Source organism: Sus scrofa, chromosome 9 (assembly GCF_000003025.6).
Source record: "Sus scrofa isolate TJ Tabasco breed Duroc chromosome 9, Sscrofa11.1, whole genome shotgun sequence".
Lineage (NCBI taxonomy): Eukaryota > Metazoa > Chordata > Mammalia > Artiodactyla > Suidae > Sus > Sus scrofa.
Genome location: NC_010451.4, coordinates 131,547,027 through 131,574,427, shown reverse-complemented (window position 1 = coordinate 131,574,427; position 27,401 = coordinate 131,547,027). Strand labels below are relative to the sequence as shown.

The following is a 27,401-nucleotide window of genomic DNA, read 5'->3' as shown; positions in this document are numbered from 1 at the left end:
CCGGGGACCCCAGGAAGTCTCCCTCAGGGGACAGCCTCCCTGCTCTGCTGCCTGCCCCACAGGTTGGGCCTGTGGGGCTTGGCTCGCCTTCCTTCTGATGAGGCAAAGATCAGCTTAGGCCTCTGAAGGTTCACCGCATTGACAGGGCCTGAGTGTCAGCCGGCTGCAGCCCCTGCCGGAAGCCAGGGCCTTCACGCCAGCCTCAGATAAGGCAACCGGCTGGGACTGCCTGGGAACATGGATGCCAGACACACCAACATTGATCGCCATTTTCTGCAACTCACAAGTTAGCCTTGGCCCAGCAAGGGGGAGGAGGGTTCAGAATGGACTAGAAATTCGAAGAAGCAAACAGTCCACCCGAGAAAGGGAGAGCCCTCCTTCTGCCTTGGCCACCGCTGGTGACGGAGGAGACCAGGGAAGGATGGAGACAGCGTAGACTCAGGGTTGGGAGTCAGGGTTGATAAACTCAACTCCGCCTGGGTTTCCAGGTACCAGAGAATCGGGGACCACCCACCCGGGTGGGAGAGAAAGGGGGGGTACTAAGAGCTCAGTTTGGTTCTAGAACCTTTGTAACTTCCGGCTTCCTAATTTGATGACTGCCTGGTTCCCCAGAAGAAAGGCAGCCCTAGGGATGGAGGCGGGAAGAAGGGAAGTGGGCATCCCACTCCCCAGCTCTGTCCTGGACCAGACAGGGAGAGACAGTTCTCCCGAAGAGAGAGGCCATTGCGGCAGCATCCCTGATACTTGATAAAAGAAGAAGGGCGGGAGTCACCTGGGCAGCTTGTGGGCTGAGAAGGGGCCTGGAGCTGGGCAGTGGCGGGTCCATGGCCAGGGTTGAGGCCTGAGGGGTGGGTTTCAGAAAGACAGAGAGCCCAGGACCGTGGACACAGCCTGGCTCAGAAATCTTCATCTGCCTGTGAATCCCCAAGGCTCTCCAGCTAGTGATTCACGAGCTGTGGGACCTTCCTCATGTCTATCATGTCTGAGCCTCAGTTTCCCCATCTGTAAAATGGAGATAATCTGGTAATTGTGATGAGAAGGGGGAGCTACTAAATGTTATAGCCAATTCAGAGTCTGATGGAGAGTGAAAGCTCTGTAAGTGCCCACTGGCCTGTGGCCTCACACCCCACTCCCCGCCCCCTCCAGCCCTGGCTGGAAGGCTGTCCCCAGGCACTCATTCCAGAGTCCTCATAAGCCAAGCTGAGGTTAAGGCTGCCCCGATGGTGAGAGCAGGCTCACGTCTGTGGGGAGTTCAGCGCCCCACATGGCCCCGAAGTGGTGCTCCTTCTTGGCGTGGCCTGATATCCATGGACCCGGTGGCCCAGAGAGCATGGGTCACACCAAGGCTGGGCACCTGGATGCCCATCCCTGGGCATGCTCAGGCAGCCTGAGACGCAGGTTGTCCTGGGGAGACACCCCCGCAGTCATTGCCCTTGGCCTTGGCATTGTGTGGGCAGATAATGTAAACCCAGCTTGCCTTCCACACAGATTTTGCCAGCCTGGCCCTGCCCCCAGTCCCGGCCAAGTTTCACCTGGGCGGGCTGTGTTCCCACCTCTGTATCTCATCCTGCAGAGGCAACAGATGTCAGGGAGTGGGCGGTGCTTGGCCAGGAGTTGCCCCGACAGGCTGGGGTGGTGGGAGCCTCACTCTCTTCTGGGCTCTCGCTGCCACAAGCCTGGCATCCAGCCCCAAGCCGGCTGCCTGCCAGCTTCCTGCATCTCACTTGCTTATCATTGTTTGTTTTGGAGGTTTCTGGAAAGCAAGTCTGCACCTGAGGGAAATCTTTGACTCTGGGGACTTTGTGACGGCTAAGACTTTGAACTCTCAAGAAAGCCCAGCACACAGCGGGCCACCCCAAGCCCGTGGGTGGGGACACCCTACCTGAGGACCGTGGCCCGGCAGCATATACTTCTCCACGCTTCTGCAAAGCAGCCCCGCATGGAAGCAGCTGAGGCCCTCCAAGACAGTGCATCGCCGGGACCTGCTCCAAGCAGCCACCACCCGGGGACCCGTGCTCTGTGGGTCTCTCGCTCTATCTGAAAACAGAAATGATAAGCCTTTCGTCTTCTTCGCCTACTTCGTTTGAATTTGCCTTACAATAAAAGGAGCATCTAGAGGAAGATTATTCAAGTAAATCGTGGACATGTTCCTGTAATGACCAATGACTAATAAGCAGAATCCCCCACCTTACCCCAGGTGGAGATGCAAAGGTGAAGAAGTATCTTTTGTAAAATCTCTCTCAGTAAATAACTTTTGCAAGCACGAATGATCTGGCAAGGCCCAATTTTTTTAAATTGTAAAACTGATGTTAAAACCCCTATGAAATGGGGTAGAATCATAAAAGAAGCAGTTGTTAGTATAACGAATGTGCAAAGAACAAGGGGAAAAAGGCTCCCGTTATTCCCATCACAGAGGTGTCTGCTTGGGTGGACAGTTTGGTGTGTTCAAACTCTCATACTCTATATACTACTTTGGGTCACCGGTAGCCTTCTAACCTAAGCATTTCCCCCAATCAATCAATCCGTGCTCACTAAAATAATTTAAAACTTTTTAATGGCTGCATAGTCTTCCATCACGTCCTTGAACAAGTTTTGTTAACCTTTCCTTTTCTGACGTTTAGGTCGTTCCCACTTTTTGCTCTTATAAAAAGTGTTTAACAACTGTCTTCACACATTGATCTGAGCACATACTTAAGATAAAACTTCTAGTGGTAGAATGGCTGAGTCACAAAGTAAGAAGCTTCTAAGGCTCCTGGTGCATCCTGCCTTGGCTGGTTTCTTCCTTTGCTTCTGTGAAAACCATTGCCGCCTGAGATCAGGGAAATTTCACCTGAGCTTTCAGTAAGCTTATGAATTTGTCATTACTTGTTTGGACCATAATCCATCGGGATGAATGATAACACTATTAACAATATTAGCTAGCATTTATCGGGAGGGTTCTAGGAGGACACCTGACACCCATTGTGTTACATGCCCTACAATTATGTTATGAGGCAGGAACCATATTCCCTTTTTACTATAAAGAAATGGAGATTCTGGATTTATCCCCACCTCATCCCTGGCACATGGGATGAGGTGGGGATTTAGTTTCTGCCCCATATTATTTAAACATCATTTCCTAAATCAATCAGTTCCCCATTGATTTGGACATCGCATCCATCATAGATGACTAAGTTCCTCTAACACGCAGGGTCTATTCCTGAGTTTCTCTTTGTTGCCCTTGAGCTGCCTGTCCCTCCATCCCTCTCTGCATTCTTCTCTGAAGCATCATAAGGTGTTTTAATACCTGTGAACCGACAGCCACACTGCTCTTTTCTTCGCCCAAATTTCATGACTCCACTTATATGTTTATATTTCCAGGTGAATTGTTCCATGTAAATTCATTGTGTCCGATTTAAAACACAAAAAAACTCCCGATAATTTTATTAGACTTATACATTCGGGCAAATGGCCTTTACAATATTAAGAGCTCTCAACATATCATGTCTTACTGTGTGTTTAACATCCCTTGATATAGTTTGGCAGATTTTTATTCTGAGGGTCGCGCACTTCCCGCGAGATTTGCACATTGGTGTGGCTTGTGTAAATGGGCTCTTTTGTGTTACAGGTCTTCTAGCAAGGTGTTTGCTGCCCAGACGGTCCCAGATTCAAGGGCAGCTAAACATCTGGGGACGGCACAGTCCCCAGCCTGGCCCAGCTCCTGACCGTGGCTGTGCGCAGGGAACCCCATGGCCCAGCGAGATGAGGTTTCCTCCTGTGGGTACAGCTGCAGGCAGCAGCACAGAGGGGTTTTAGATGCTTCTTTTCTTACTGTCTGGGGTCAGAGAGAGTTTGATGAAGACTGGACTTTCATACAGCAAGATGCCCGAACACTGCCAGTACTACCTGAGGATTCATGGACAACCCCAAAGACATCCAAAGACCCTAAACACATCCTGCATTGAAAGGTTGGTCCAGGGAGTTCCCTAGTCATGCAGGGGGTTAAGAACGCAGCGTTGTCATTGCTGCAGCTCAGGTCACTGCTGTGGTGTGGGTTTGATCCCTGGCCCCGGGAACTTCCACGGACCTCAGGCACTGCCGAAAATAAGCAGGTAAATAAAAGGTTGGTCCAGCCATGAATTCCTCCAGGTGGGTGGTGCCGAAGACAGAAGCGCTTGAGCCTTTGTGACCTTGAGTGAGTCACTTCCCTCTTGGAATCTTTAGGTTCTCCTGGAGAACAATTAGCTGCGCCATCCAACAATAGCTGTGTCTGGGAACCAACTGAGCTTGCGTTTGAAAAAGTGCTTTGAGAACTGCAGCTCCGGAAGACAAAGGTAAGGCACAGTTCATGCCAGGAAAGGGAGCAGGATGAGGCCCTGCTCTGCTGTGCGGTGAAGGAATCTGAGTTTCTTTTATTTATTTTTAATTTTATGTTTCTTTTTGCTTTTTTTAAGTTTCATTTTTATTTTACATTGGTGTATAGTTGAGTTACAATGGGCCTCTGAGTTTTTCAGAGAGCAGTGTCCGCTCCCAGGCCACCCCGGCCCCCAGTGAACTTGGCCTTCGTTCCTGGGGCTGGCTGGTAAAGGCCTTGATGCCCTTCAGGTTGCGGGATGGCTGTGCTGACCCAGTGAAAAACCACGATTAAGTAGCTGGATGTTGGAGAAGTGTCAGGGTTCCTGGTTCACAGATATCACTTCTTGGGCAGTTGTAAAAATTAATCATTCATCCTTTCCTGCAGGCTGGAGGCAGGCAGCCAGGAGCCTTCGAGAGGCCTTCCCCAGCGTGGCTTGGGCGCAGGACGGGCCATCACACGAGCCCTGGGCCTGCATGACCACGGGCCAGGCCTCCTCTCGGACCCCTGGGGAACCCTTCTGTAAAAGGAGGGGCTACACTCCATGTAAGTGGATTCATAGTTGAAAAACTCTGCAGAATGAAATAATAAAACCTGAAGCCTTACGAGAGACTTTAAAGGCTTGCCAAGTTGTCCTCCTGCTCCCAGCAGCTGATGCCCCTTGACCTCGTGGCCCCGCTTGAACTCTGGGCTCTAAACAGATCAGCCTATGGGTGTGAGTGAGTGTGTGTGTGTATGAGAAAGAGAGTGGGTGTGTGAGTATGGGGGGGTGGGGAGGGCACAGGAGGAGGGCAAAAGAGCATGTCACTAGGAACCTTTTTTTTTTTTTTGTCTTTTTAGGGCCACACCCACGACATATGGAGGTTCCCAGGCTAGAGGTCAAATCAGAGCAGCAGCTGCCAGCCTATGCCACAGCCACAGCAACGCCATATCCCAGCCGCATCTGTGATCTGCACCACGGCAATGCTGGATGCTTTAACCCACTAAGGCGGGCCCACATCCTCATGGGCACTAGACAGGGTCTTAGCCCACTGAGCCACAGTGGGAACTCCAACCAGGAACCTCTTTCTCAATAAAAGTGGCTGCTCCCTCCTCCCAGGGACCAACCCCACGAAGAAGCTGCCTGTGTGAGCGCTCTCTTAAATAGAAGCAAGAGCTTTACTGATCAGCATTACAGGTTATCTTCGTTATGCCAGCTTTAAAAAATGTATAGGAAGTTCCCTTATGGTGCAGTGGGTTAAGGATCCAGCATTGCCACCGCTGGGGCCCAGGTCATTGTTGTGGCACAGGTTCCATCCCTGGCCCAGGAACTTCCACATGCTTCAGGAGCACCCAAAAAAAAAAAAAAAAAAAAAAAATGCATACACTTGGCCCAGATGAGCGAAGCTGCTGCTTCTATTTCCTATAACAAATCAACAAATACTGTAGCGTCGCCACCTGGTAGGGTAGTGAGAGACACCTTCAGTAGGCTAATTAATTGACTAATGGACTGGTTTGGGGTAAATACTCAGTGAATTTGAAGTTCAACTCTGATGAGCCACGTCGCCCCTCCCAGTGCTCCCAGCAAAGAGGCCCTAGGATTAGTAGCTCTCCTGCATGGCTCAGGGTGCTGGTGGGGACGGATCCCCAACTGGCTCCTGCATGGCTCTCTGCTCTGGGTGACCGACCAGTCCATCCTAGCTCAGGGACCAGTCACCATGAGCTAGGGCCAAGATGGGGTCAGTGATGCTGTGGCTGGAGCAGTCGAACTGCTTTGTAGGAATCAGTGTCTCAAAGGTGTGTGCCCACCTGGCCCTCAAGGACCTGAGTTTCTGAGACAGGGCTGTGCTCCCCACACGCTGAGAACCCTGGGAAAGACATTTTCCTCAAAGACTCAAGGTAAGGCTGCCTTCCCAGAAAGAATTTAGGATAAATGCAAAAGACAACCCCAAACAGCTATTTAGAAAAGAGTGAAGAGAATTTATATGCATCAAAAGGAAAGGATTATTGTTAAAAAATAATAATAAAAATCAAAAAGCAACACATGTTTTAAGATCCTACGTGGGAATGTATTTTAAATACACACACTGGAAAGCGGTCACCTCCATTTCACATCCCACCTGCTGCGCCCGTCGGGAGAGCACGTGGACGTGGAGGGGAGCAGATGATGCAGCAACTGGGGACCCACAGAGAACGCGCTGCGGCTTAGCCGCTCTTACCTGTCAGACAGAACTGACACCACGAGCCACCTCAGAGTTTGTCTCATGAGAACCAAGTAAGAGACTATTCCTGAAGTGCTGAGCAAGTAGTGGCATTCCTTAAATGTTTGTTGTTATTGATATTAGCGTTACAGTAATAAAATGTAAGTTGATGATACTTTATTTCCTGAATATCAGGAAACCCCAACTGACTCTGGGGCCCATTTTAAAATGCTTTCTTGCATGAGGGGTTTGAACTATGAGGATTTTTAAATATTGTACTTCTGCATATAAAACCTGACAAAAGAAAGTTAGAAGTTTTCCTTTTTTTTTTTTTTTTTTGGCTTTTTAGGGCCACACCTAGGCGTCAAATCAAAGCTGTAGCCACTGGCCTACGCCAGAGCCACAGCAACTAGGGATCCAAGCTGCGTCTGTGACCTACACCACAGCTCACAGCCACACCAGATCCTTGACCCACTGAGCGAGGCCAGGGATCGAACCCACGTCCTCATGGACACTGGGGATTTGTTTCCACTGAGCCACAATGGGAACTCTGAAATTTTCTGAAGTAACAGTAGGATAAGTAATTTTCATATCATTATTCAACGTGTATTTATCAAGCAGCTACTTATGGGTCTGGTGTTGTCCTTTGCATGAGGAAATTGCGGAAAACAAGAGAAAAAAAATCCCTGCCTCATAGAGTTTTATGCTAATGGGGAGGAGACAAACAGTAAAAAGTGTCATATATTCTATTCAAAAAATAAATAAATATTCTATAAATAAATAAGTAAATAAATACACATACTCAGATACACAAACACACCCCACAGACCCCCATATACAGAGAAGTCCCACCCCAGGGCCTCTCCCCACCCTGCCATACGCAGGAGGTGTGGAAATACCTAATGCCAAATTATTAACAGCTGTTTCTGGAAAGCAAGCCAGAAGGTGGGATCATGGGTGAGGGACCTTGTGTGTTTTCATTTTTACTATATATATTTCCATACTGTTAGAATTGTTTGGGGTTTTTTGTTTGTTTGTTTACTGTTGAATTCTTCACTCTAAGAAACACAAAGTCAGCAGAATGCTTTCAAATATTTGTTGGAAACCAATGATATAATTAAATTAGGAACTACTTATATACATAAAGTTAGGAACTGCTTATATGCTTCAAAAACTATAAATCATAGGAGTTCCCATTGCGGCTCAGTGGGTTAAGAATCCTACCCTTATCTATGAGGATGTGGGTTCGATCCCTGGCCTTGCTCAGTGGGTTGGAGATCTGGTGTTGCCATGAGCTGTGATGTAGATCGCAGACACGGCTCAGCTCCTACCTTGCTGTGGCTGTAGTCTAGGCCAGCAGCTGTAGCTCCGATTTGACCCCTAGCCTGGGAACTTCCATATGCTGCAAGTACAGCTGTACAATTTATAAGCTAACCTAACAAAAGTATTTTATGCCAATGCAACTAACAAGGAAAAATACCAATATCAGTGACAGTATATTGATTGTGAACAGTATCAGACATTTGTTACAAACATTTTTACACAAAGAGAAGCATTTTATTCACAAGGATGTAATTTTTACAGCTGAAATTACTATAAACTTTAAGTGGCAACACTACCTCAATCTATTTAAGGCAAAGATATTGGAAACAGGAGAAGAAATAGAAAGACAATAATGTTGCCAAAACTCAGCTTTTGTCCACAGCTGCTGAATAGAAAGGCAGAGGCAGAGTTTTGGATGAAAGAGAGAGAAAAAAAAAGATTTTATTGCTTGGCCAGGCAAAGGTGACCATAGCAGGCTTATGCCTTAAAGCCTTACCCTCCCTTGAGGAAGATCTGCAGGGAGTTTTAGAGCCTAAAAGGAGAAAAACTGGGTTTCAGAGAAGAGTCAGTTTTGGGGCAAACATGCATTCTTCTTTTAGGGAATCTTAGTCATCGAAGCTGGAGGCAGGAGAGAACAGCGTGATCCTGGAGGTGGTCTTCTGGGTTATGTGGCATCTTAACTTTTCCTAGAACAACAATATTTGCAAAAAGGGCATACGGAGGGGTTCCTCTTGTGGCTCAGCAGGTTAAGAACCTGACATGGTGTCTGTGAGGATGCAGGTTCGATCCCTGGCTTGCTCAGTGGGTTAGGGATCCAGCCACAAGCTGCAGCCTAGGTCTCGAATGTTGCTCAGATCCTGGGTTGCTGTGGCTGTGGTGTAGACTGGCAGCTGTGGCTCAGATCCAACCCCTGGCCCAGGAACTTCCATCTGCTGCAGGTGCCCCCGTTAAAATAAAGAAGGGGAGGGACTTATTGATCAGAGATTGGAACAAACTAGGAAAGTTCCTGAAAATTATCATATGCTTATAATCTTTAATCCACAGGCAATCGAGCTCAGGGTGCCTAATCTTTAGCTGAGTAGGTACTTGTGTTTAGGGTGCAGTCAAATGAAGGAGAAGCTGTTCAATGTTAAAGTCCCTAATTCATTTCTTTTAAAAGCATAGGGAATATGACTTTTCTCTTAGGGGTATAAGATGCCTACATCCTTAAGTTTACCCTTGAAGGGGAACGAGGGTCCTGCCCCAAGGCTGGACTATTGTTTCTTGGCTCTTCCTCCCTGGTCTCTGCATGCCCTCCCTTCCCTGATCCGCAACTGTCTGAACCTGCCCCTTGGAACTCAGGGAAGGCCATGCAGACTGAATGAGCCCATTTCCTAAAAACAAGAAATAGGAGACATAGAAAGGCTTGTTGTGCCTAGGAGCCCCACAGGGCCCTGCTCAATTTCAATAGCAGTAGAAAATTTTGACACATATTGAGTTTTAAAAAAAACCTAAACAAATTATTAGCAAGGACAGAATTAAATACATACATCAAAATATACATTATATATCTTTCAGAATTTCCAGGAAAAACTAACCATCCTGTCTTACAAAGAAACCATAGAGAGTTCCCTGGTGGCCTAGCAGTGAAGGAGGCCACGTTGTCACTGCTGTGGCTAGGATTCAATCCTTGGCCCTGGACCTTCCACATGCAGCAGGTGGCCACACACACACAAAAAAAAACCCTTTTTTGAGGGTTTTTTCCTCTGTAATTCATAGCACATTTCACTGGTCACATATTAGGCTGCAAAGAAAACCCACATTCTAAAACACGCTTTTGTTCAGAGGCACAAAGAAGCACCTCTGAATAAACGCAATGGATATGCATTGTTAGAATTTTTTACACTGATGCTATCCCTTTATAATTTAAGGACTTTTTAAAAGACGAAATGAATAAATTCAGCCAGCGTGAACATTTCCTGGAGTGTGTGACTGAGTCCGCAGAAGACCCCACCGCATTAAGAAGGCCATCGTACGGTCGCCAGAGAAAGCGGGGCGCAGGGAGGAGGGGGTATCTGCTTCCAGAGTGGTGGCAGGGAGGAAGCGCGCAGCCTTAGGGGGTCGAGGATTTCAGGAGCGCCGGCAGAAGCCTCAGAGCCCTGCCCAGGCTGCGGGGTCAGCAATGTGGGAGAGAGCCTTGGAAGTGAGCAAGGCTGCCCCTACCGGCCCCTCTGAGTAGGATGTTGAAGCCCACCTTCCAGATGTGCGAGGTCCCCGGCCGCCGCCGACCTCTGCTCTCCCAGCGTGGGGTGAGCCGGGGCCACGCGGAAGGCGCCCTCCCACACCCACCGATGCCATCAGCCTGCATCAGCCTCCTGGCCGGGCGCTCCATCCGTCCAGCAGGGATCCCTATTTTCCCAGGCACCGAGCCCAAGGAGCAGTCTTCCTTTCCTGTTGGAACATAGACCTTCTCTCCACTCTTTTCTAATCAGCTGCCTTTTATCATCTTCTGCTTTCATCCTTAGGTCATCCTAGGGGCGGCGCGGGGAGGGGGCAGCCTTACCTGGAGTGTTTGGGAGAAATGGGTTTTATCTTGAAAGAAGGGTCACCTGGAAACAGAAAATATCTCAAGGGAGGCCAGGCCTGAGTGGGGTGCCCCCCACCCCCGGAAGATGCTGAAGAAAGGGGGGAAGGCCTGGAGTCACTGGGAAACTGCCTCTCAGGCACCTCCTCTCCCCCCAACACTAACTGGTCCCTCCCAGCACTCAGGTCTGGACCGCTCTGCATCTGCCCTTCCTCAGTCCTTCAAACGTCTGCGGTAAGGCCATGGATTGTCACCCTTGACCCCTCGTTGGGGGAAACTACACGGTTTGGCAGTAAAGCTAATCTTTCGCTGTCCCACGGAGGCAGGCAGGAGGGGGCTACAGTCGAGAGCATGAGTTTTAGAGCAAAAACATCAGTTCAGCTTTGTGCTCGTTCCAGCTTTGATCTCAGAGCCTGTTTCCCCTTGTAAAATGTGACACTAGATGCGACACCCTTCTCAGAGGGTGCCGAGAGGACGGAATGGAATAATGGGAATAAGGCATTTAACCAATGCCGGTAGCTAGTCTGTCCGTAAAAATCAGTTGCAGGGGCTGGACCCCAAAGGTTGGGCTTTCTGGTCTAACAGGCCCATGGCGCCACCTTGTGGTTGCTCTCCGTCAGCGCAGTTGGTTAATCTTCAAATCCAAAAACCCCTTTTCAAACGCCTATGAGCAGACCTTACCTGGTGAAATTCATTACGGTTATAAACATGAAAAATCTGTCCTGGTAAGTATGGTGTTGATGTCATGCAAAGAACCTTAGAAAGATCTTAGAAAGAGATGCTGCAGACGCATTATTTGGGAGGACTCGCCCCTCACCCTCATCAAAGCCAGGCCCTTCTTAGATTACTGCCGTCACAATACCCCCCAGCTTTAGGGTACAGATGCATCAGCAAATAAAAACATCTCGTTTCCTAGTCTCTGCGCCCTGGGAGGTCCTGTGCTCTCACATCTCCCAGGTCCCATCAGCGTCCCCGTCCCCTGCCCCACTCAAACCTACCCTTTCCTCTTCCCTCCACCCCCACTTCAACTCTAACCCCAGACAGCCTCCCCCCGTCCTGCAATACTAATGACCACCTCTTCTAAAACTGCACCTCCCCGGAGTTCTCGTCGTGGCGCAATGGTTAATGACTCTGACTAGCAACCATGAGGTTGCATGTTTGATCCCTGACCTTGCCCAGTGGGTTAAGAATCTGGCGCTGCTATGGTCACAGGTGTGGCTTGGATCTTTAAAGCTTCGATTTTTATCCCTAGCCTGACAACCTCCATATGCCGGAGGCTGCGGCCCTAAAATAGTAAGAAAATAAAAATAAATAAAATTGCACCGCCCATCCCTCCGCCCCTTTGGTGCTTCCTTCCCTTCAGGGGCCAGCCCATACCTACGTGTTCACCATCTGCCCTGTCCTCTCAGCGGCACCTCCCTGAGGGCAGGGATTGCAAAGCACTGTATCTTCAGCACTTTAAACAGTGCCTGGCTGTAGCGGGTGCTCGATAATTGTTGATTGACTGAAGGCAGGCATGAAAATCAAGGTGGAGTCTGAGCCAGGAAAACTAGAGATGCTTCCACCATGCCACAGGATTAAAAATGGAAAGGAAATTGATTTCCAAAGGTAGGAAAGGCCTTTCCTAAGGCAAGGGCTGGCTTCACCAGTGAGCAACCAGCGCAGTCTCACAGAGGCGTTGTGCTTAGGAGGACCTGGCATTTGGAAGGGCCGGAAGCTGGTTTTTAATGCTCTGTGCTATTGTATCGTTGAATTTGTGTTGTGTAAGTCAAGTCTGATGGGACAATGGGCAGGTGTGGGCTTGAAGCCTCGGCTCAGGCATGGTCCCACCTCCTGCCATCAGCTCCCCAGCCCTGGTGCACTGGGTCCCACACAGCCTCCCCTTCCTGCCCGCACCCCATGACCACTGCCATGCTCTGCTGCCAGAAGGGGCCTGGGCCTGAGCAGGGGAAGGGTTGGGTGCTGGCCCCCAGAAGTATCTCAGGACAGGGTGACAGCGGCTGCCTCCTAATGCCTTTCCCCACTCCTGGGCCTGGCAGCCCTGTAGCGTGGCTGGTGGACAGCTAACTAGAGGCCTTATCTTGGCAGAAGTGATCCAGGTACTCGGATCGAGGTACAAAGAAAGTCCCAGCTTGGAGGGGCAAGATCCTTGGAGTGAGCATCTGCCGGAGTCGGGGCTGTGGGCCGGACTTCTCCTGCCAGACAGTGTGCAGAGCAAGCACCAGAGTCAAGGGCCCCATCACCTGTCACAGGCAGGTGTGTGTGTTCCCCTCTGGCCAGCTTGAGGCGCCCTCCCAGATGAGTCGCAAAATACGAAGTGTATAATCTTGGTGATTCTACAGAGGAGCTAAACGTGCTGCTATTTGCTTTTAAAACTGGCATCGTGCGGTATAAAAGACGAATGGTAAAATTCATGCTAATAATTTAAATTTCATTTTGCTTAGAAGATTTAACAGCAGATAACACAATAAGCAGACACCTTGGAAGAAAGGATAAGGCGCTTCTACGAACCTTTAATGGCACTCGTTTCCTGCTTTTTTAAACAGGGAGCGCCACGCTTTTAGTTTGCCCTGGGACCTGCGAATCACACTGAACACTGACATGGGGTGTAACGCCGGCATACGGCAAAGCCGCGGTCATCAGCCTCTGAGTTTTGATAACATGTCTTTGCTGGAACGACACTGTGTAATAAGCCTGTGATAACGTGGCTAATAAACAGGGGTTTGGGACTGGCGCATGCACACCGTGGTATATGGAATGATTGGCCAATGGGGACCTGCTGTCTAGCACAAGGAACTCTACCCGATATTGTGAGAATCTATACGGGGGGGAAAAAGCCTAAAAAAGAATGGGTGTGTGCATGTACAACTGAGTCACTCTGTTGTACAGCAGCCATGATCACGACGTTGCGAGTCAACTAGACGTCAATAAAGCGTTTCAAAACCAGCTACTAAAGGAGCTGTTCCTGTTTATTAAAACCCTTCAGAACTTGGTCTTCTTTCGATAAAAGGATTAGCATTGCCAGGAAAACATCACATGAAAAATGTGATGGGCACCGCGAGGACTGCTGATTCATATCACAAGTCAGACATATTAAAAAAAATCCACCAAAGCCAAAACAAGTTCCCTTCAAACTCCAGCAAGCTTTAGCTTAGATCAGGGTTCCCACGCGTGGCCCTGTTGGCATTTAGTCCTGGGACTGTCCTGTGCACCACGGGGGGCGGGGGGAGGGGGTTAGCAGCAGTCCCGGCCTCTGCCCACTAGATGCCAGCAGCACCCTCCCTCCAATTGTGACCATTAAAAAAAACTGTCTCCAGATGTTGCAAATATCCCCTGGGGGGGGAAACTGCCCCCAGAAAGAACCACTGGCTTAGTCGGTCAAATGAGATGCAGAGCAAAGTGCCCCCAGCCCTGGGGAGCTAACGTTCTCATGCCTGCCCTCCAAACCTGTGAGCCGTAAACACAGACTCCCTCCAACCAAGAGATGGGCACATGCCAGAGACTAGGAAAACTAAAGAATTCTTTTATTTAGTCAGAAAGAGGTGGCACAGGACATTCACAGAATAAAAAGGGGAAAAGCACACAGACATCACAGAGATGAACTCTTCCACAGAAGGTCACAGATTCACGCCCCAGAGCAACGGGATGTTTACACGCGAGATGCCAGCGTATCAGTGGCCGACCAGGTTTTCTCTAAGCTCAAGAACATTTAAAAACCCAGACTTAAATTTTCACTCTAGACAGGACAGCTGTAAAGCACACCACTCAGTCCTTCAGACTTCACAGTAAGCACTGCTCCTGAGTAAAGATGTTTTCCTACTATCCCCCCCAATTCCCAACACTTAGAATATAACATCGAAGGTTCCAGAAGTAATCACACAGAGGATGAAAAGCCCAGTTGGCCAAGACAGTCATTCTGTCTGTAAAGCCTTCTTAGAAAAAGAAAGACAAATGCACGGGGTGGACGCTGGCACACCTGCCGCCGAGGAACAGCAAAAGCGACCCCGAAACATCAGGCTTCCTACAGAAAACGCACGGTTCACGGCAGCACGCGTGTAGGCCGCGGCAGGGGAATGCCAGCCTCGAAGGGCGGGCAGTGTTAGACCCGGCTCGCCGCTCGCTGTCTCTGGGCCAGGCTAGCGCATGCCCAGGATCTGCCTGCTTTTCAGCTGGTACGTTTTCTCAATGTCTGCCAGGGCCTGCGCCCGCAGCTGAGCAGCATGGAGCCTCCTCTTCAGGTCTTTGCACTTGGATTTGGAGCTGAGCTGACTCTCAGGAGTCTCGCTCCTTGCGACGTTCTCCTTACTCTCCCCGCTGAAGTGAACCTTCTTCTTCATTCCCGAGGTCGGAAGATCAAAACGCTCTTCAGGGAGGAAAAAGAAGAGGGTCTGAGTTACGTGAACAGGAGTTCAACTCCCCCGTACTTGGCAGACTCACCGCAACAGTCACCCTGTCGCTTCACACGTGAACCCCGGGGACCGGCTATTCTCTCTGGAACCAGAGCGTGACAATTCAGCTGAGGAAATACTCAAGATCTAACTGGTTTTACTCAACGATTCATTTTTTTGGTTTTTTTTTTTTTTTTTTTGCCATTTCTAGGGCCGCTCCCACGGCATATGGAGGTTCCCAGGCCAGAGGTCCAATCAGAGCTGTAGCCACCGGCCTACGCCAGAGCCACAGCAACACCAGATCCGAGCCACATCTGCGACCTACACCTCAGCTCACGGCAACACCGGATCTTTAACCCACTGAGCAAGGCCAGGGATCAAACCCACAACCCCATGGTTCCTAGTCGGGCTCGTCAACCACTGAGCCAGATGGGAACTCCTGCTCAACGATTCACGATGCTGGCAGCATCCTACCTACCAGACAGAAAGCCCTGAGGAGCTGTGCAGAATGAAAGACCTTTACGGGCAGAGGGGACGGGATGAGGAAGTCACTCTAGCAGGGAACAGATCTGCGTGGCAAGGTCACCTTAATTCAGTGGACAGCAGGTGTCTACCAGGCAGATGACCTTACTACTGCTGACGAGGTCATGCCAGATTGACTGCTTTAAGATTCCATTCCTGGGAGAGGCAGAACCTGTAATTAAGTTAGGTATTAAGTCTTGGTTTGGTGACATTTGGTGATAACTGACTCCATTTTGGACCTGTTATCTCTTTTGTAACAGGCTAGGGGCATAGGTTTGGCAGAAATCAATCAGGCTTTTAATCTGCAGCCAAAAATCGAGGAGCATATGTTTTATTCTCCTAACACTCAACCTTCCTGTTAAGGTTAAATGCACAGAGGATCACAGTCTCTAGTATGAAACGTCTGGAAAGCAATGTTCTTTATCTCTATTCTTGAAAACAAGTGCCTTTCTGCCTACAACGCATGACTCCCAGGAAAGCATGGACGCAGAAGCTCTTCCTTACAGCAAAGCACCTACAGTTCTGGCGAAATACTTAAGAACACTTAGAGCGGCTTAACTGCCCAGAAACTTGTTTCAAAAAGAACCTAAGCCAGGGTGGCAGGGTAAAAGCAGAGGCAACACAGTAAAAGTTAATCAAGTTAATAGTGAGTGAAGATGTGAATTGTACTTTTAACATTTAAAAAAAAAAAAAAAAAGAAAGAATTTCCTTCAAGTGTCTACACTATTAGGAACTGACAGGTTTGAATTCTAGAACAAAAAGGTTCTTTTTGTTTTTCCTTTGTGTTCATGTAAAGGAAATACGGTCGAATGTTTACTGAGCTCACTGCGTGCCGCTGGGGACCAAACAAAGGCCCTGTTGTGGTGGGAGGAGAGAGACCACAACAAACAAACAGGTGCATGTGAGGAGTCTCCGAGGGGATGTGTGCTCTGGGCGAAAAGGAGACAGATGCAGGGCTGTTTGCAGTCATGCAAAAGACCTCGTAGTAAGACGGCTCCTGAGCAGAGACCTGAGGAGAGGGAGGAAGTAAGAAGCCAGCCGACTACGTGGAGAAGAACATTCCAGGCCAAAGAACAGGAGGCGCCCTGCAGGAGTGGGCCGCACAGAGAAACACTGCCTTCGCCTGCCTGACTTCTACTTCCTACACTGCTTCTCCGCCAGCCTTTCAGGAGATGGCTTTTAGGCCCTAAGTCTATGGTTTCAAACAGATCCACCTTTATGACCTCAAATACCTGAACATTTGTAAACCAACAGTATAAACTGTAAATCTTACTGAGATAGTTTTGTAAGAAAGAAAAGGGTTTAGAAAAAAAGTTAGCATTTCTTTTTTGTTGTTGGCCGCCCTGTGACACATGGAGCTCCCGGCCCAGGGATCAGATCCCAGCCACAGTTGTGACTTAAGCCACAGCTGTGGCAACACCGGATCCTTAACCCACTGTGCAGGGCCGGGGATCGAACCTGGATCCCAGCGCTCCCAAGACACCACCGCTGATGCTGTTCTTGCTACAGCAGGAACTCCTTGAATTAGTATTTCATTAAACGAAACGAATTAGTATTCATTAAATAGACTAAGGAGAGCTTTAGAAAAGATGCTCTTAGTTTATTTGTTTTCCTCGTGTCTGAATTGCAGGACCCAAGGAGGGGAGGAGGACCTTCCCAACTGTCCCGAGTTCATAAGGACACTGCCCCCCACTGCTTTGTTGCTCATCTGGGGCTCGGATGTGCTCAGTACTTTAAAATATCTCCTACCCACAGTGGATGCTCCACCCTACAGCTCATTTTCAGTAATTGCCGCGACTCGCATACAGGTAGGTTCCTCTACCCACGGATCCCACAGAGTGAAACACACCGTCCTTCTTAGCTTTTCACCCTTTGCTCAAAGACGCTCGGGGCAAGATGTCGATAAACTCTATAACTGGAAGATCTGTCCCCAACGGCGCCCTTGATGATTCTTGGCAATGAGCTTGATGCCTTCAACTCACCCAGTTAAAAATCCCCCCTCACTCTATCGATCATGATTTAAGTGTAGTTTGTCTTTATGGATGGCAGTGTGGAATCGAAGAAAAACTGAAATAAGTATAAAAATATTGAAATGTTAAAATAGCAATAATGAGGGAAAAAAAGATATTTACTGCCATCACTAATTTCATTTCTTTCTATCACTTATTACAAAGCATATGTAGATATTAATCAATCGCTTTTTCTTTTATTGGCTGCACCCACGGCACATGGAAGTTCCCGGGCCTGGGACTGAACCCGAGCCGCTGCAATGACAACGCTGGGTCCTTAACCCACTGTGCCACAAGGGAACTTCCCAAGCAATCACACTTGGACGCATACGTTTCAGCTGGAACAAGTCCTCATAAAGATCCCAAATGGATGGCCTTTGCTATCGCTGGTTTATCACACCTTTGAAGCCATACTTTCTAGGAAGGCTGTGTAAGTATTATTTGGTCATGTGCAAGAGGGAAATGCTAGGATTTTCACTGGAAAATGGAGGGAAATGTAGAGTTTTGAGAACATATTCAGAGAAAAATCTGAAACGCACAGCATATTTTTAAAATGACCCAATTTTAAAAAATAAATATCAGATACAGAACACATAGTTTGATAAAGAAAAAAAAAAGCTGAAGATGAAATCGTCCTGCCTCGCGTCTCACGCCTCTGACCCCAGTGAGTCAGTCACTACTAGAACAGAATTCTTGTCTCCACTGAAACACATATGTTCAATTAACTCCCTCTTACAATTCGAGACTCTGGAAATTAAAAGGGCTACCGGAGCCCCCTTGGGGGCAATGCTGGTGCCCACTTCCTCATTTGTGGGACCAGCTTCTGTTCACTAAGCTGGTTCTCATACCTGGACCGCCCGCCAGAGACAGGAACTTCTGGTCCTTCAGCAGACTGTAATTCTTCAGCAGACTTTCTGCCCTGGCCAGTTTGTTCTCTGCCAGCCGCTCACGAACACAAAGCTCTCGCTCCTTCTCTTTAAAAGGAGACGGATGAGAAAGAGAGCAATTAATGAGCAGCTCTGGGTATAAAACAATTCACATGTGGTGATCCTAAAGCTTTTCCTTATCACGAAGGCTACAGCCTGACCACTGATGAGCCTTTTTTTTTTTTTTTTTTTTTTTTTTTTTTTTGTCTTTTTAGGGCCACACCCGCGCATATGGAGGTTCCCAGGCTAGGGATCGAATCTGAGCTATAGCTGCTGGCCCTCACCACAGCCACAGCAACTCGGGATCTGGGCCGAGTCTGCAACCTACACCAGCTCACGGCAACACTGAATCCTTAACCCAATGACTGAGGCCAGGGATCGAACCCACATCCTCATGGATGCTAGTCAGATTCGTTCACTGCTGAGCCACACCGGGAACTCCCGATGAGTCGGGCTGTGTGAAGGGTTTCTCACCTATGCTCCAGTCACCCTGACTGTGCCCAGCTCATAAGGCAGTGCGTCGTTGGTACGCGTTTTCTCCTAACGACTGGCCCAAGCGCCAGGACAGAGTGAGCTTCCACCTCTGGTCGAGATGTGTGGAAGTCACTCGGGAAAACCAAGAGCCCTGCCATCCCTGCTCGCCATCCCTCCTCTCCCCCAAGAAGGGGCAACAGTTCCCTTCCTGGGCATTACCCGGCCGCCTGGCACAAACCCTCCTCCTTCCGGCCAGTGAGAGCCCGGAAACCACAGCTCATTTAGGTGGTGCCTCTAGATGAGTAACAAAGGCTTTTATTTATCCATGGCCCAGCTTTCAGAGAGTTCAGATTTCAGTGTTACATGAAATTACAAAACACCAGGGAAAGTTTTCATCAAAGTTTTTGGTTGGTTGTTTTTCGTTAAGAATTTAAAAAAAAGAAAGATCTTGGAGTTCCTATCGTGGCGCAGCGGAAACAAATCCAACTAGGAACCATAAGGGTACGAGTTCGACCCCTGGCCTCGCTCAGTGGGTTAAGGATCCGGTGTTGCTGTGAGCTGTGGTGTAGGTTGAAGACGCAGGTTGCATCTGGCGTTGCTGTGGCTGTGGCGTAGGCCGGCGGCTACACCTCCAATTGGACCCTAGCCTGGGAACCTCCATATGCCTCGGTGTGGCCCTAAAAAAAAAAAGACAAAAAAAAAAATATTCTTTTGACAGAAGGAGTTCCCAGTATGGCTTAGTGGGTTAAGAATCCACTGCAGGGGCTTGGGTCACTGTAGAGGTGCAGATTCGATCCCCGGCCCACACCATGGGTTAAAGAATCCAGTGTTGCCACAGCTGTGGTTCAGATTCAATCCCTGGCCCAGGAACTTCCATACACCAGTAAAAAAATTTAAAAGAAAAAGAATTCTTTTGACTGAGAGACAAAAAAAGACTTTCAGGTAAGCAGAGGCTGTAGCTCCTGCGGGAGCAAATCTCACGGTCCCAGACAATAATCATTAGGAAGCAGAACACGAATGACTGCATCTGGACGCCGTGTAAGTAGTCCAGCTGAATGCAGTGCGCCCCTGCGGAAAGCTGCAGAAGCGAAACATGAGCCTTAAGGGAAAGAGGCCGGCCGTAGCCCCATCTCATTCCTCGACCTCAAAATGCAGAGCCTCACGGCTGCTGCTGCCTTGTGGGACCCTAAAACCTGGGGAGCAGCTTTCACTTTAGTGGATCAGACAGGCGTTCAACATCACAAACTCCTTAGCACCCAATCTGTCAACCCCATCAGAGGACTTAAGTATCTTGTACCCACATTCTCTACGGAATTGCCACAACACATCTCGCTCACATACTGCAGGATTTTAGACCCTAACAGTGTCGGAGCAGCTGTCGCAGAAGGGAGAAGCGAGGGTTTTTATTCTGGAAGGCAACAAACTCTAAGCCCTCCCTTTATATTGGGAAATTTAGGGTCTGTATATTAAGGAAGATAAAGAAGTGACTCCACAGGACAGGGGGATGGCCACTGGGCTGGGCTGTCACAATCAGTGCCCCCAAATACAATGACAGCAAATGATCTCGGAGAAGGAGGCTCAGCTCGAAGGTGCCAGCAAGCTTTCGCTGCACATATTCTGGTTTCACAGGTATTTATAAAAATGTTCACATAGAACACAGACCTAGGGTCCTCTGTCGAGGCAGAGCTCCACACGCAGGAGAATAGCTCTGGCGCTTCCCCCCCACCCCGACTCACGCTCCAGGCTTTCTTCCCTGGCTTTGAGAGCTCGCTCCCGCTCCTGTAAGTGTATTTCCTTCAGTTTCAGCTCACTCAGCACAGGGCTGGAGTCCTGCAGCTTTTCTGGTTCCCCTGACCGTCGCCCTCTTCTCTCGGGATTTCTTTGCTCTTCTGCAACCAGGTCTGCTATCAAAGGATTCTCAAGAATTTCTTCGACAGAAGGTCGATGGTAATCCTGGGGGGAAACAGCCAGTGTCACAGGCAGGCTTCATAATGGAAAGCTCATCCTGAGAGCAGCTACACTTAAAACGGTATATTATTTCCAAGGCAAAAGAAAGGACTCCTTTCAGGGTGGGTCTTATTCTTGGAGGAGCGCGGCGTTATCACTCAGCATCTCTGTGTGCGACAGGGCGAGCACCACCACCTGCCCAGTCCCCCATCACCACGGGCTCCCTCCGCCCTTTCACCTCCTGCAAACGGATGGCTCACAAACACCTGAAAAGTTCGCTGGTGGTCTGAACTCATGAGGTTCTGGTCCACGAAGTAATGCAGATTTTAACTCAGCTTTGTTCCCTCTTTAAGAAGGCTCCATCCTTGTGCGGTGCTGGGTACCACACCAGGTCTGGTTCAGGGCATGGACGGTCCCTGCATCCCTAAGCGCTACGAAGCAGGATGTTCCCTCCCTTACCTTGGGTCCTGTGACTGCACCCATGACCTTCTCGTTCACCTCCCAGAGCATCAGTCTGATACAACAGCCTGATCCCGAGGACATCTCCCTCCCCATCCAGTGGCCTGACTTTTGTCTGCATTCTCTCTTTGAGTTACTTCCCCTCTGTTCTTCTTAGCCCCCCACCCCACCCGTCTCTAACAGTCTCTAATCTTTAATCTCTCATTGGAGCTGGAGGCAGAGTAATAAAGGCTTATTCTTCCTGGCCCCTTCCTGTACCACCTGCCACCCTGAGGTAGGCGAGGATAAGGGGAACTGAGGATCTGGATCCTTTATGCAAAATCTTTCCTTGCTCCCACCATCTGCTGGCGTGGCAGCGCGTGGGAGGGGACAGAAAGAAAGCACAGCAGGGAGGCCAGCACGGGCCAAGGATTCCTGTTTTCATGTGTGTTCACAGAGGAAAAACGTGTTTAGCGTTTCCTCAGTCTCACTGCTCCACCAGAGCAGGTGGCGCAGATTTAACTGAGAGATGGCAACAGGTGCTATATCATCTTATAGCTTTACCTTTAAGTTTAACATCCTCGTAATAAGGTCATTTAATTCATCGGAGTAACGATATGGAATTCGCCTGAATTTGCCTTCTCTGATCTTCCCAGCTAGTTCTTTCTGGTTGAAAGCTGTAAACGGAGGCCTGGGGGAAAGGTTTTTCAAAAAATAAAAGTGAAAATATAGAATAAGCAGCACATGAAGAGCAGCGTTTATAGGTCCAGGCTATGTTTCTACTTCTGGCATCTTCTACAGCTGTTTCCCAGCCTTGGCCCCGCCGACGCCCGGAGCTGAATAATTCTGTCGGGGCGCTGTCCTGAGCACTGGGAGTATGTTTTGCAGTACTGCTGGCCTCTGTCCACGAGATGCCAGGAGCTATCCTTAGTTGTGACAACTAAAAGGTCTCCGGATAGTGTCAAGTGTCCCATGGGAAGCAAGACTGGGAGGTAAAAGATTCCTCTCCTGGTTGAGAACCACTGCTTGACAGAATATTTTAGAAGGAAAACAATGAAAATAAAAAGGGGTAAGAATTCGAGCTCTTTCCTGTCCAAATCCCCAGACTGCATCTCTAGGCCGTTATTTCATTTCTCCCACAGGCCTGACCCACGTGCTCTCCCCTTAAGCCAAGCTCAGGCTAACAGGGAAGCATCTAACCAGGTCAGAGGCCTGAACAAGTCCAGATCCAGCCTCAGGGGGTAATTATTAATTTGTAAATAATTTTTTTAACCGATCCGTCTACCTTCATTTTAACCTAAGGCTTGAACGTGCAGAGGTGCCCAAAAAGCTGAGCCAGGTGAAAGGTGACAGAGCTAAGTGTCTCTCTCGGCCTAGATGTCTGTCCCATCATACTTACATTAGTGCGCACAGTTCATACAGCAAACAACCTAGGGACCAGATATCCGATTTCTCATTGTAGGACATGCGATTCATTTGTTCCTGAGGGGAGGAAGAAAGGAGTTTAAAGGTTTTTTTGTTTTAAAATGTAAAATTACTCCTGGGACAAAAATAGAATCTTAAAGTTGGGTAATGCTGACTCAAGAAAAAGGAGAAAAAAAATTCTTTTCTTTAATGGCCACATCCACGGCACACAGAAGTTCCTGGGCCAAGGACTGAATCCAAGCCGCAGTTGCAAATTACGCGTAGCTGCAACAATGCCAGATCTTTGAACCCACTGCCCTGGGCCAGGGAATGAACCTGCACCTCCAAAGCGACCTGAGCTGCTGCAGTCAGATTCTTAACCCACTGTACCACAATGGGAACTCCAAAAAAAGTTTTTATTATAAATATTTTATATCTAACTTTATACCTATAACAAAAATTTCAGATACAAAAGGCTGATTCTGCTCACATCAGGTCTTGTATCCTAACAACAAAAGAGGCTACTGTTTACTTCACCTTCAAATTTACAGTGGAAAAAAGGCAATGCTCTTATCCTAATACACTTCACCAGATAGAATTCACTCACTTATTTTTCATTCACAAACATCTACTGTGTTACTCCAGGCAGACACTGGCAATTCAAAGGGCTACATGAGATCTCTACCCTCAAGGAAGTCATACTCTAGAAACTCCATTTTAAAAGAACCAGAGGCGTTCCCATTGTGGCGCAGTGGGTTAAGAACCTGACGTAGCGACTGCGAGGATGTGGGTTCAATCTCTGGCCTCGTTCACTGCATTAAGGATCTAGCATTGCTGCAAGCTGCGAGGCAGGTCACAGATGCAGCTTGGGCCCAGTGTGGCTGTGGCTGTGGCGCAGGCCCACAGCTGGGGCTCCAATTAGACCCCCAGCCTGGGAACTTCCATATGCTGCAGGTTCAACCCTAAAAAGAAAGAAGAAAAGAAAATTGAAAGAACCAGAGCAAATTCTAGAATAACTTCAGGTCCACATTTAAATGGATGTAGACATAAATGGTTAACTGACTCATTCATTTATGTATTTTTCCCTTAAGTCCACTGTATATACCACAGTAGTAGCTAACATTCTCATTTTCTATTTTAACTGTTTCTTAGCTTTCTTCCACACGTACAGCAACAATGGTCCACCATGACTCTCATTCTCAACAGAGGGCACAGAGGCAGGTAAGGTACCAAAATCTTTAGGAGGCTTCTTGGTATTTTAAAGTCCAGCAGGTGAGTCTGGTACTACTTCTTGACAATCAACCCCTCAGGAAACTGAACCAATCTAACTACCAGGGCAGAGGAAACAGGAACAAAAGAACTGCACAGGTTTCAAATTTTCCAAGAACCACCTCTGGCTAATTTTCCTTTCTGCCACTGGTTCCTATATGGAATTTGATCCAGTGAGAAAATGACGCAGTTCTGGCCCTGTCTAAACTTAGTCAAAAACAAAATCACCAATTTACAAAGTTTTACACTGTAGTCAGATTGGTTAACCTAACTAAAAAAGATTTAGAAAGTCCTGGAAATGTTTGTGAACCATGAGAAACAGTAAATCTCTCTCCATCTGTACCAGCTAATATTTCACATATAACACATTGGTGCTGTCACTTAAAAGCTTTTCAAAGTCACTAGAGAGCTATAAACATTTCATACTCTGTGACCCAGCTATTCCATTTTGAGAGCGATACACCAAGAAATAACCAAAAAGGAAGAAAGGATAATTCCTATAAAGATATGCAGAGCCCTGTTCCTCAGAATGGTGAGACATTTTGGAAACAAAATATCCAGCAATAGAGGAAAAGGCTTCTGGGTGGGTACTGCAGCTCCGCTGCAGGAAGAGGCAGCAGAAAAAGAGCAAGCACCAAGGGTTAACCAGCAAAAACATGATAAACGTGTTATCTGAAGTGAGAGAGCCTCTGAGCCTCAACCTCCATCTCTAGAATCATCTAAAGAGTCTGTTAAAATAGAGAGTCCAAAACAAACAAACAGAGTGCAAAGACCTGTCCAGGGACCCAAATTCCCTGGATTTGGGGCCCAGGACTCTGCATTTTAAACGATCACTCCAGACAAATCCAAGCTGGTGTCCAGGACTTATGGCCCCTAGGGAAGTGCTGCTCTTGAGGGTGGAAACAAAACCTATTTCATCTTTGTAGTCACAGAGCTTAGCAACCAGCAGTCATTCAATACAAGCCTATTTTGCATTGCTGATACAGGAATTTAATGGCCTGGTGGCCCATTCAGAAAAATATAAATTTAAAATAAAACAATAGTTAATTCTTGGTTATTGGATACTACTAAACAAACAAACAAAAAGCTCAATTTCCCTGCAGTTGAATGAGTACCATTAAGATGTTTAAAAAGTATCTAAATTTTTTTTTTTTTTTTTTGGTCTTTTTTACAGCTGCACCTTTGGCATATGGAGGTTCCGAGGCTAGGGGTCAAATTGGAACTATAGCTGCTGGCCTATACTACAGCCACAGCAACGCCAGATCTGAGCCACATCTGCAACCTACACCACAGCTCAAGACAACACCGGATCCTGAACCCACTGAGCAAGGCCAGGGATCGAAGCTGCATCCTCATGGATGCTAGCCAGGTTCATTTCCACTGCACCACGACGGGAGCCTCAAGTATCTAAATTCTAAAATACTCACAGGAGACATGTAATAAGGTGTGCCAACAAATGTTTTTGCAAAACTCGTATCGTGGTTCAGTATTCTAGCTAGCCCAAAGTCTCCAAGCTTAACATTCTGCTTGCCATCCAGGAAAACGTTGGCTGGTTTCAGGTCCCGATGCAGCACAGTGTGGCCGCCATCGCTTCGTCTGTGACATTCCTTTAGGGCCAGAGTCAACTGAGTCATCACTCGAAGAACAAACTCTTCATCTAAGTACTGTCTGAAATCAAAACAGTTATACAGCACATAACTTCTAGGAACACCATCACAAAGATGAATTATCTAGCTTTCAAAGGTTACACACAAGGAAAGAAATTATTTCGGTATGAAACACGGGTATTGACCTGCCAGGGATTTTTCTAAAGTACCCACCAAACAAACATGAGAAGACCCTTCCCCATTACTAAGGACTCTGTCTCTGATCCTAATACATGAGGCTCAACAGAAACAAAACAAGGCTCATTTAAAAGATTAATTAACCTGCGAGTTCCCGTCGTGGCTCAGCAGTTAACAAACCCAACCATGATCCATAAGGATTCGATTCGATCCCTGGCCTCACTCAATGGGTTAAGGATCCGGTGTTGCCATGAGCTGTGGTACAGGTGGCAGATGAGGCTCAGATCCTTCGTGGCCGTGGCTGTGGCTGGCAGCTCTTGCTCTGATTCGACCCCTAGCCGGGAAACGTCCGTGGGCCACAAGTGCGGCCCTAAAAAGCAAATGTAAAAAAATAAAAACAAAAGATTAATTTACCTTTCCTTGGTTCCCTTTGAGATCACGCTCGCCAGGTCCCCCCCCTCGCAGTACTCCATGACAATGTACAGGGTGGTGTTGGTCCGGTCAATAATCCTATCATAGTATCGGACAATGTGTGGATGTTTCAGCTCACGAAGCAAGTTCACTTCGGAAACAAGCATTTGTTTCTCGGCTTCTGTCATGGAGCCATAGTCAAGTTCTTTCCAAACTAATATCTGAAATAAAATTTTCCAAGGTATAAATGAACTCATTAAACTCCAAACCCCCCCCCAATTTTTTTTTAATTACTTCTCTGGTAAACGGATCATACAGTCATTATCAACTCCTTTAGCTGAACCAACAGAAGGACCCCTGAGTTTACTTCCATAATCTTCCCCTCATTTTCAAGCAGTAAAATGATGCAGTAGAGGGCGATGAGGCACATCGGGTCTCCCCCCACCCTACCCTCAGTTGCTTAGTAGAAGGCTGTACTCTGCCAGGGCAGAGGCAGACAAAGCCCTTCACCATTCCAGCAGGTCAAGCTCTTCCAGGGAAAGAGAACTTGGTAAAAATCCCTCCATCAGAGCCAGTTTCCTCTTCACTGTTTGTTTCTGTGTAAGGTCTACCTGCACACGTTGGGAAATAGAAGTCCAACAATCCCAAGGGCATTTTAAATGAGTTCTGATTACAAGACATAATATTTCTAGGTTCTGGTGGCCTTGCCCCTTTTTCATGACTGAGAGGGTTGTTCTCTAAAAATAGCTCAGGAGTCAGCTACCTGTCTCCAATAGAAGGCCCTTAGCAGGTCAAAGTATGAAAAAGGAAGAACATGAAAGAGAGACGAAAAAGGACGGAAAATACATGTATATAAAAAATGCATTCTCCTGTAAATAGCAAAAGCAGTGCTTGACAATACGTATTTGGCAGTATTTTATTTGGCACATTCTATTAATTTTACTTAGGAATTAAGGGCAGATTTACAAATTTCAAAAAGAAAAAAGAAACAAGGACACAGTCTCCATGCCTCGAGCGACCCAGAACAGACACAGACCTGGGGGGGAGCTGGCTGACTTCTGAGCACGGCCTTCGAGACCCACAGCCCCGACCCCTCGCTCCCCTTCGGCGGCAGAGGCGCAACACCCGCCGCAGGGGCGGAGACAGGGAAGAGGCCCGCACTCACCTTGCCGTCGCTCTTCCTCCGGATCTTCTGGCAGCGGCCGTAGGAGCCCGTGCCAATGGTGTACAGCACCTCGTAGTCCTCCGCCCGAGTCGGCATGGCGGGGCCCGCGCAGGACGCCTGCAGGTCTCACTGCCGTTGCGGAGCTTCGGCCACCGACTCGGAGGCCTCAAACCACAGGCCCCGGCTGCCCCAGGCTCCAGCCCCGTTTAACCGTCGCGGGCCTCGGCCTCGCAGTCTATTGGCCCGCGGTAAGGCCTCTTTGCCC

General features: G+C 48.2%; 1 protein-coding gene across 2 annotated transcripts; it reads right to left on the bottom strand.

Moving 5' to 3' along the window:
• On the bottom strand, positions 13,901-27,384 carry NEK2 (NIMA related kinase 2). 2 transcript variants are annotated; one of them, XM_021063863.1, is made up of 9 exons: positions 27,137-27,373; positions 25,975-26,192; positions 25,204-25,444; positions 22,503-22,585; positions 21,668-21,794; positions 20,455-20,671; positions 18,167-18,292; positions 15,374-15,481; positions 13,901-14,762 (listed from the first exon to the last, which is right to left on the bottom strand). In XM_021063863.1, the coding sequence occupies exons 1-8, from the start codon at positions 27,230-27,232 to the stop codon at positions 15,375-15,377; spliced, it is 1,215 nt and encodes a 404-aa protein (XP_020919522.1). In that variant the 5' UTR covers positions 27,233-27,373; the 3' UTR covers positions 13,901-14,762; position 15,374. The 2 variants fall into 2 exon arrangements, with proteins under 2 accessions (XP_020919522.1, XP_003130461.2); XM_003130413.3 differs by lacking the exon at positions 15,374-15,481 and having other exon boundaries at positions 27,137-27,384.

Bases quoted from the DNA above. Each gene is read 5' to 3' on its own strand.
- NEK2 (XM_003130413.3), bottom strand. From the start codon at position 27,232: ATGCCGACTCGGGCGGAGGACTACGAGGTGCTGTACACCATTGGCACG. The intron at 20,672-21,667 runs GTAAAGCTATAA...GTTTCCCCCCAG, and splicing joins CGAGGATGTTAAACTTAAAG to GATTACCATCGACCTTCTGT. The intron at 18,293-20,454 runs GTGAGTCGGGGT...CTCCTTTTAAAG, and splicing joins CAGGGAAGAAAGCCTGGAGC to AGAAGGAGCGAGAGCTTTGT.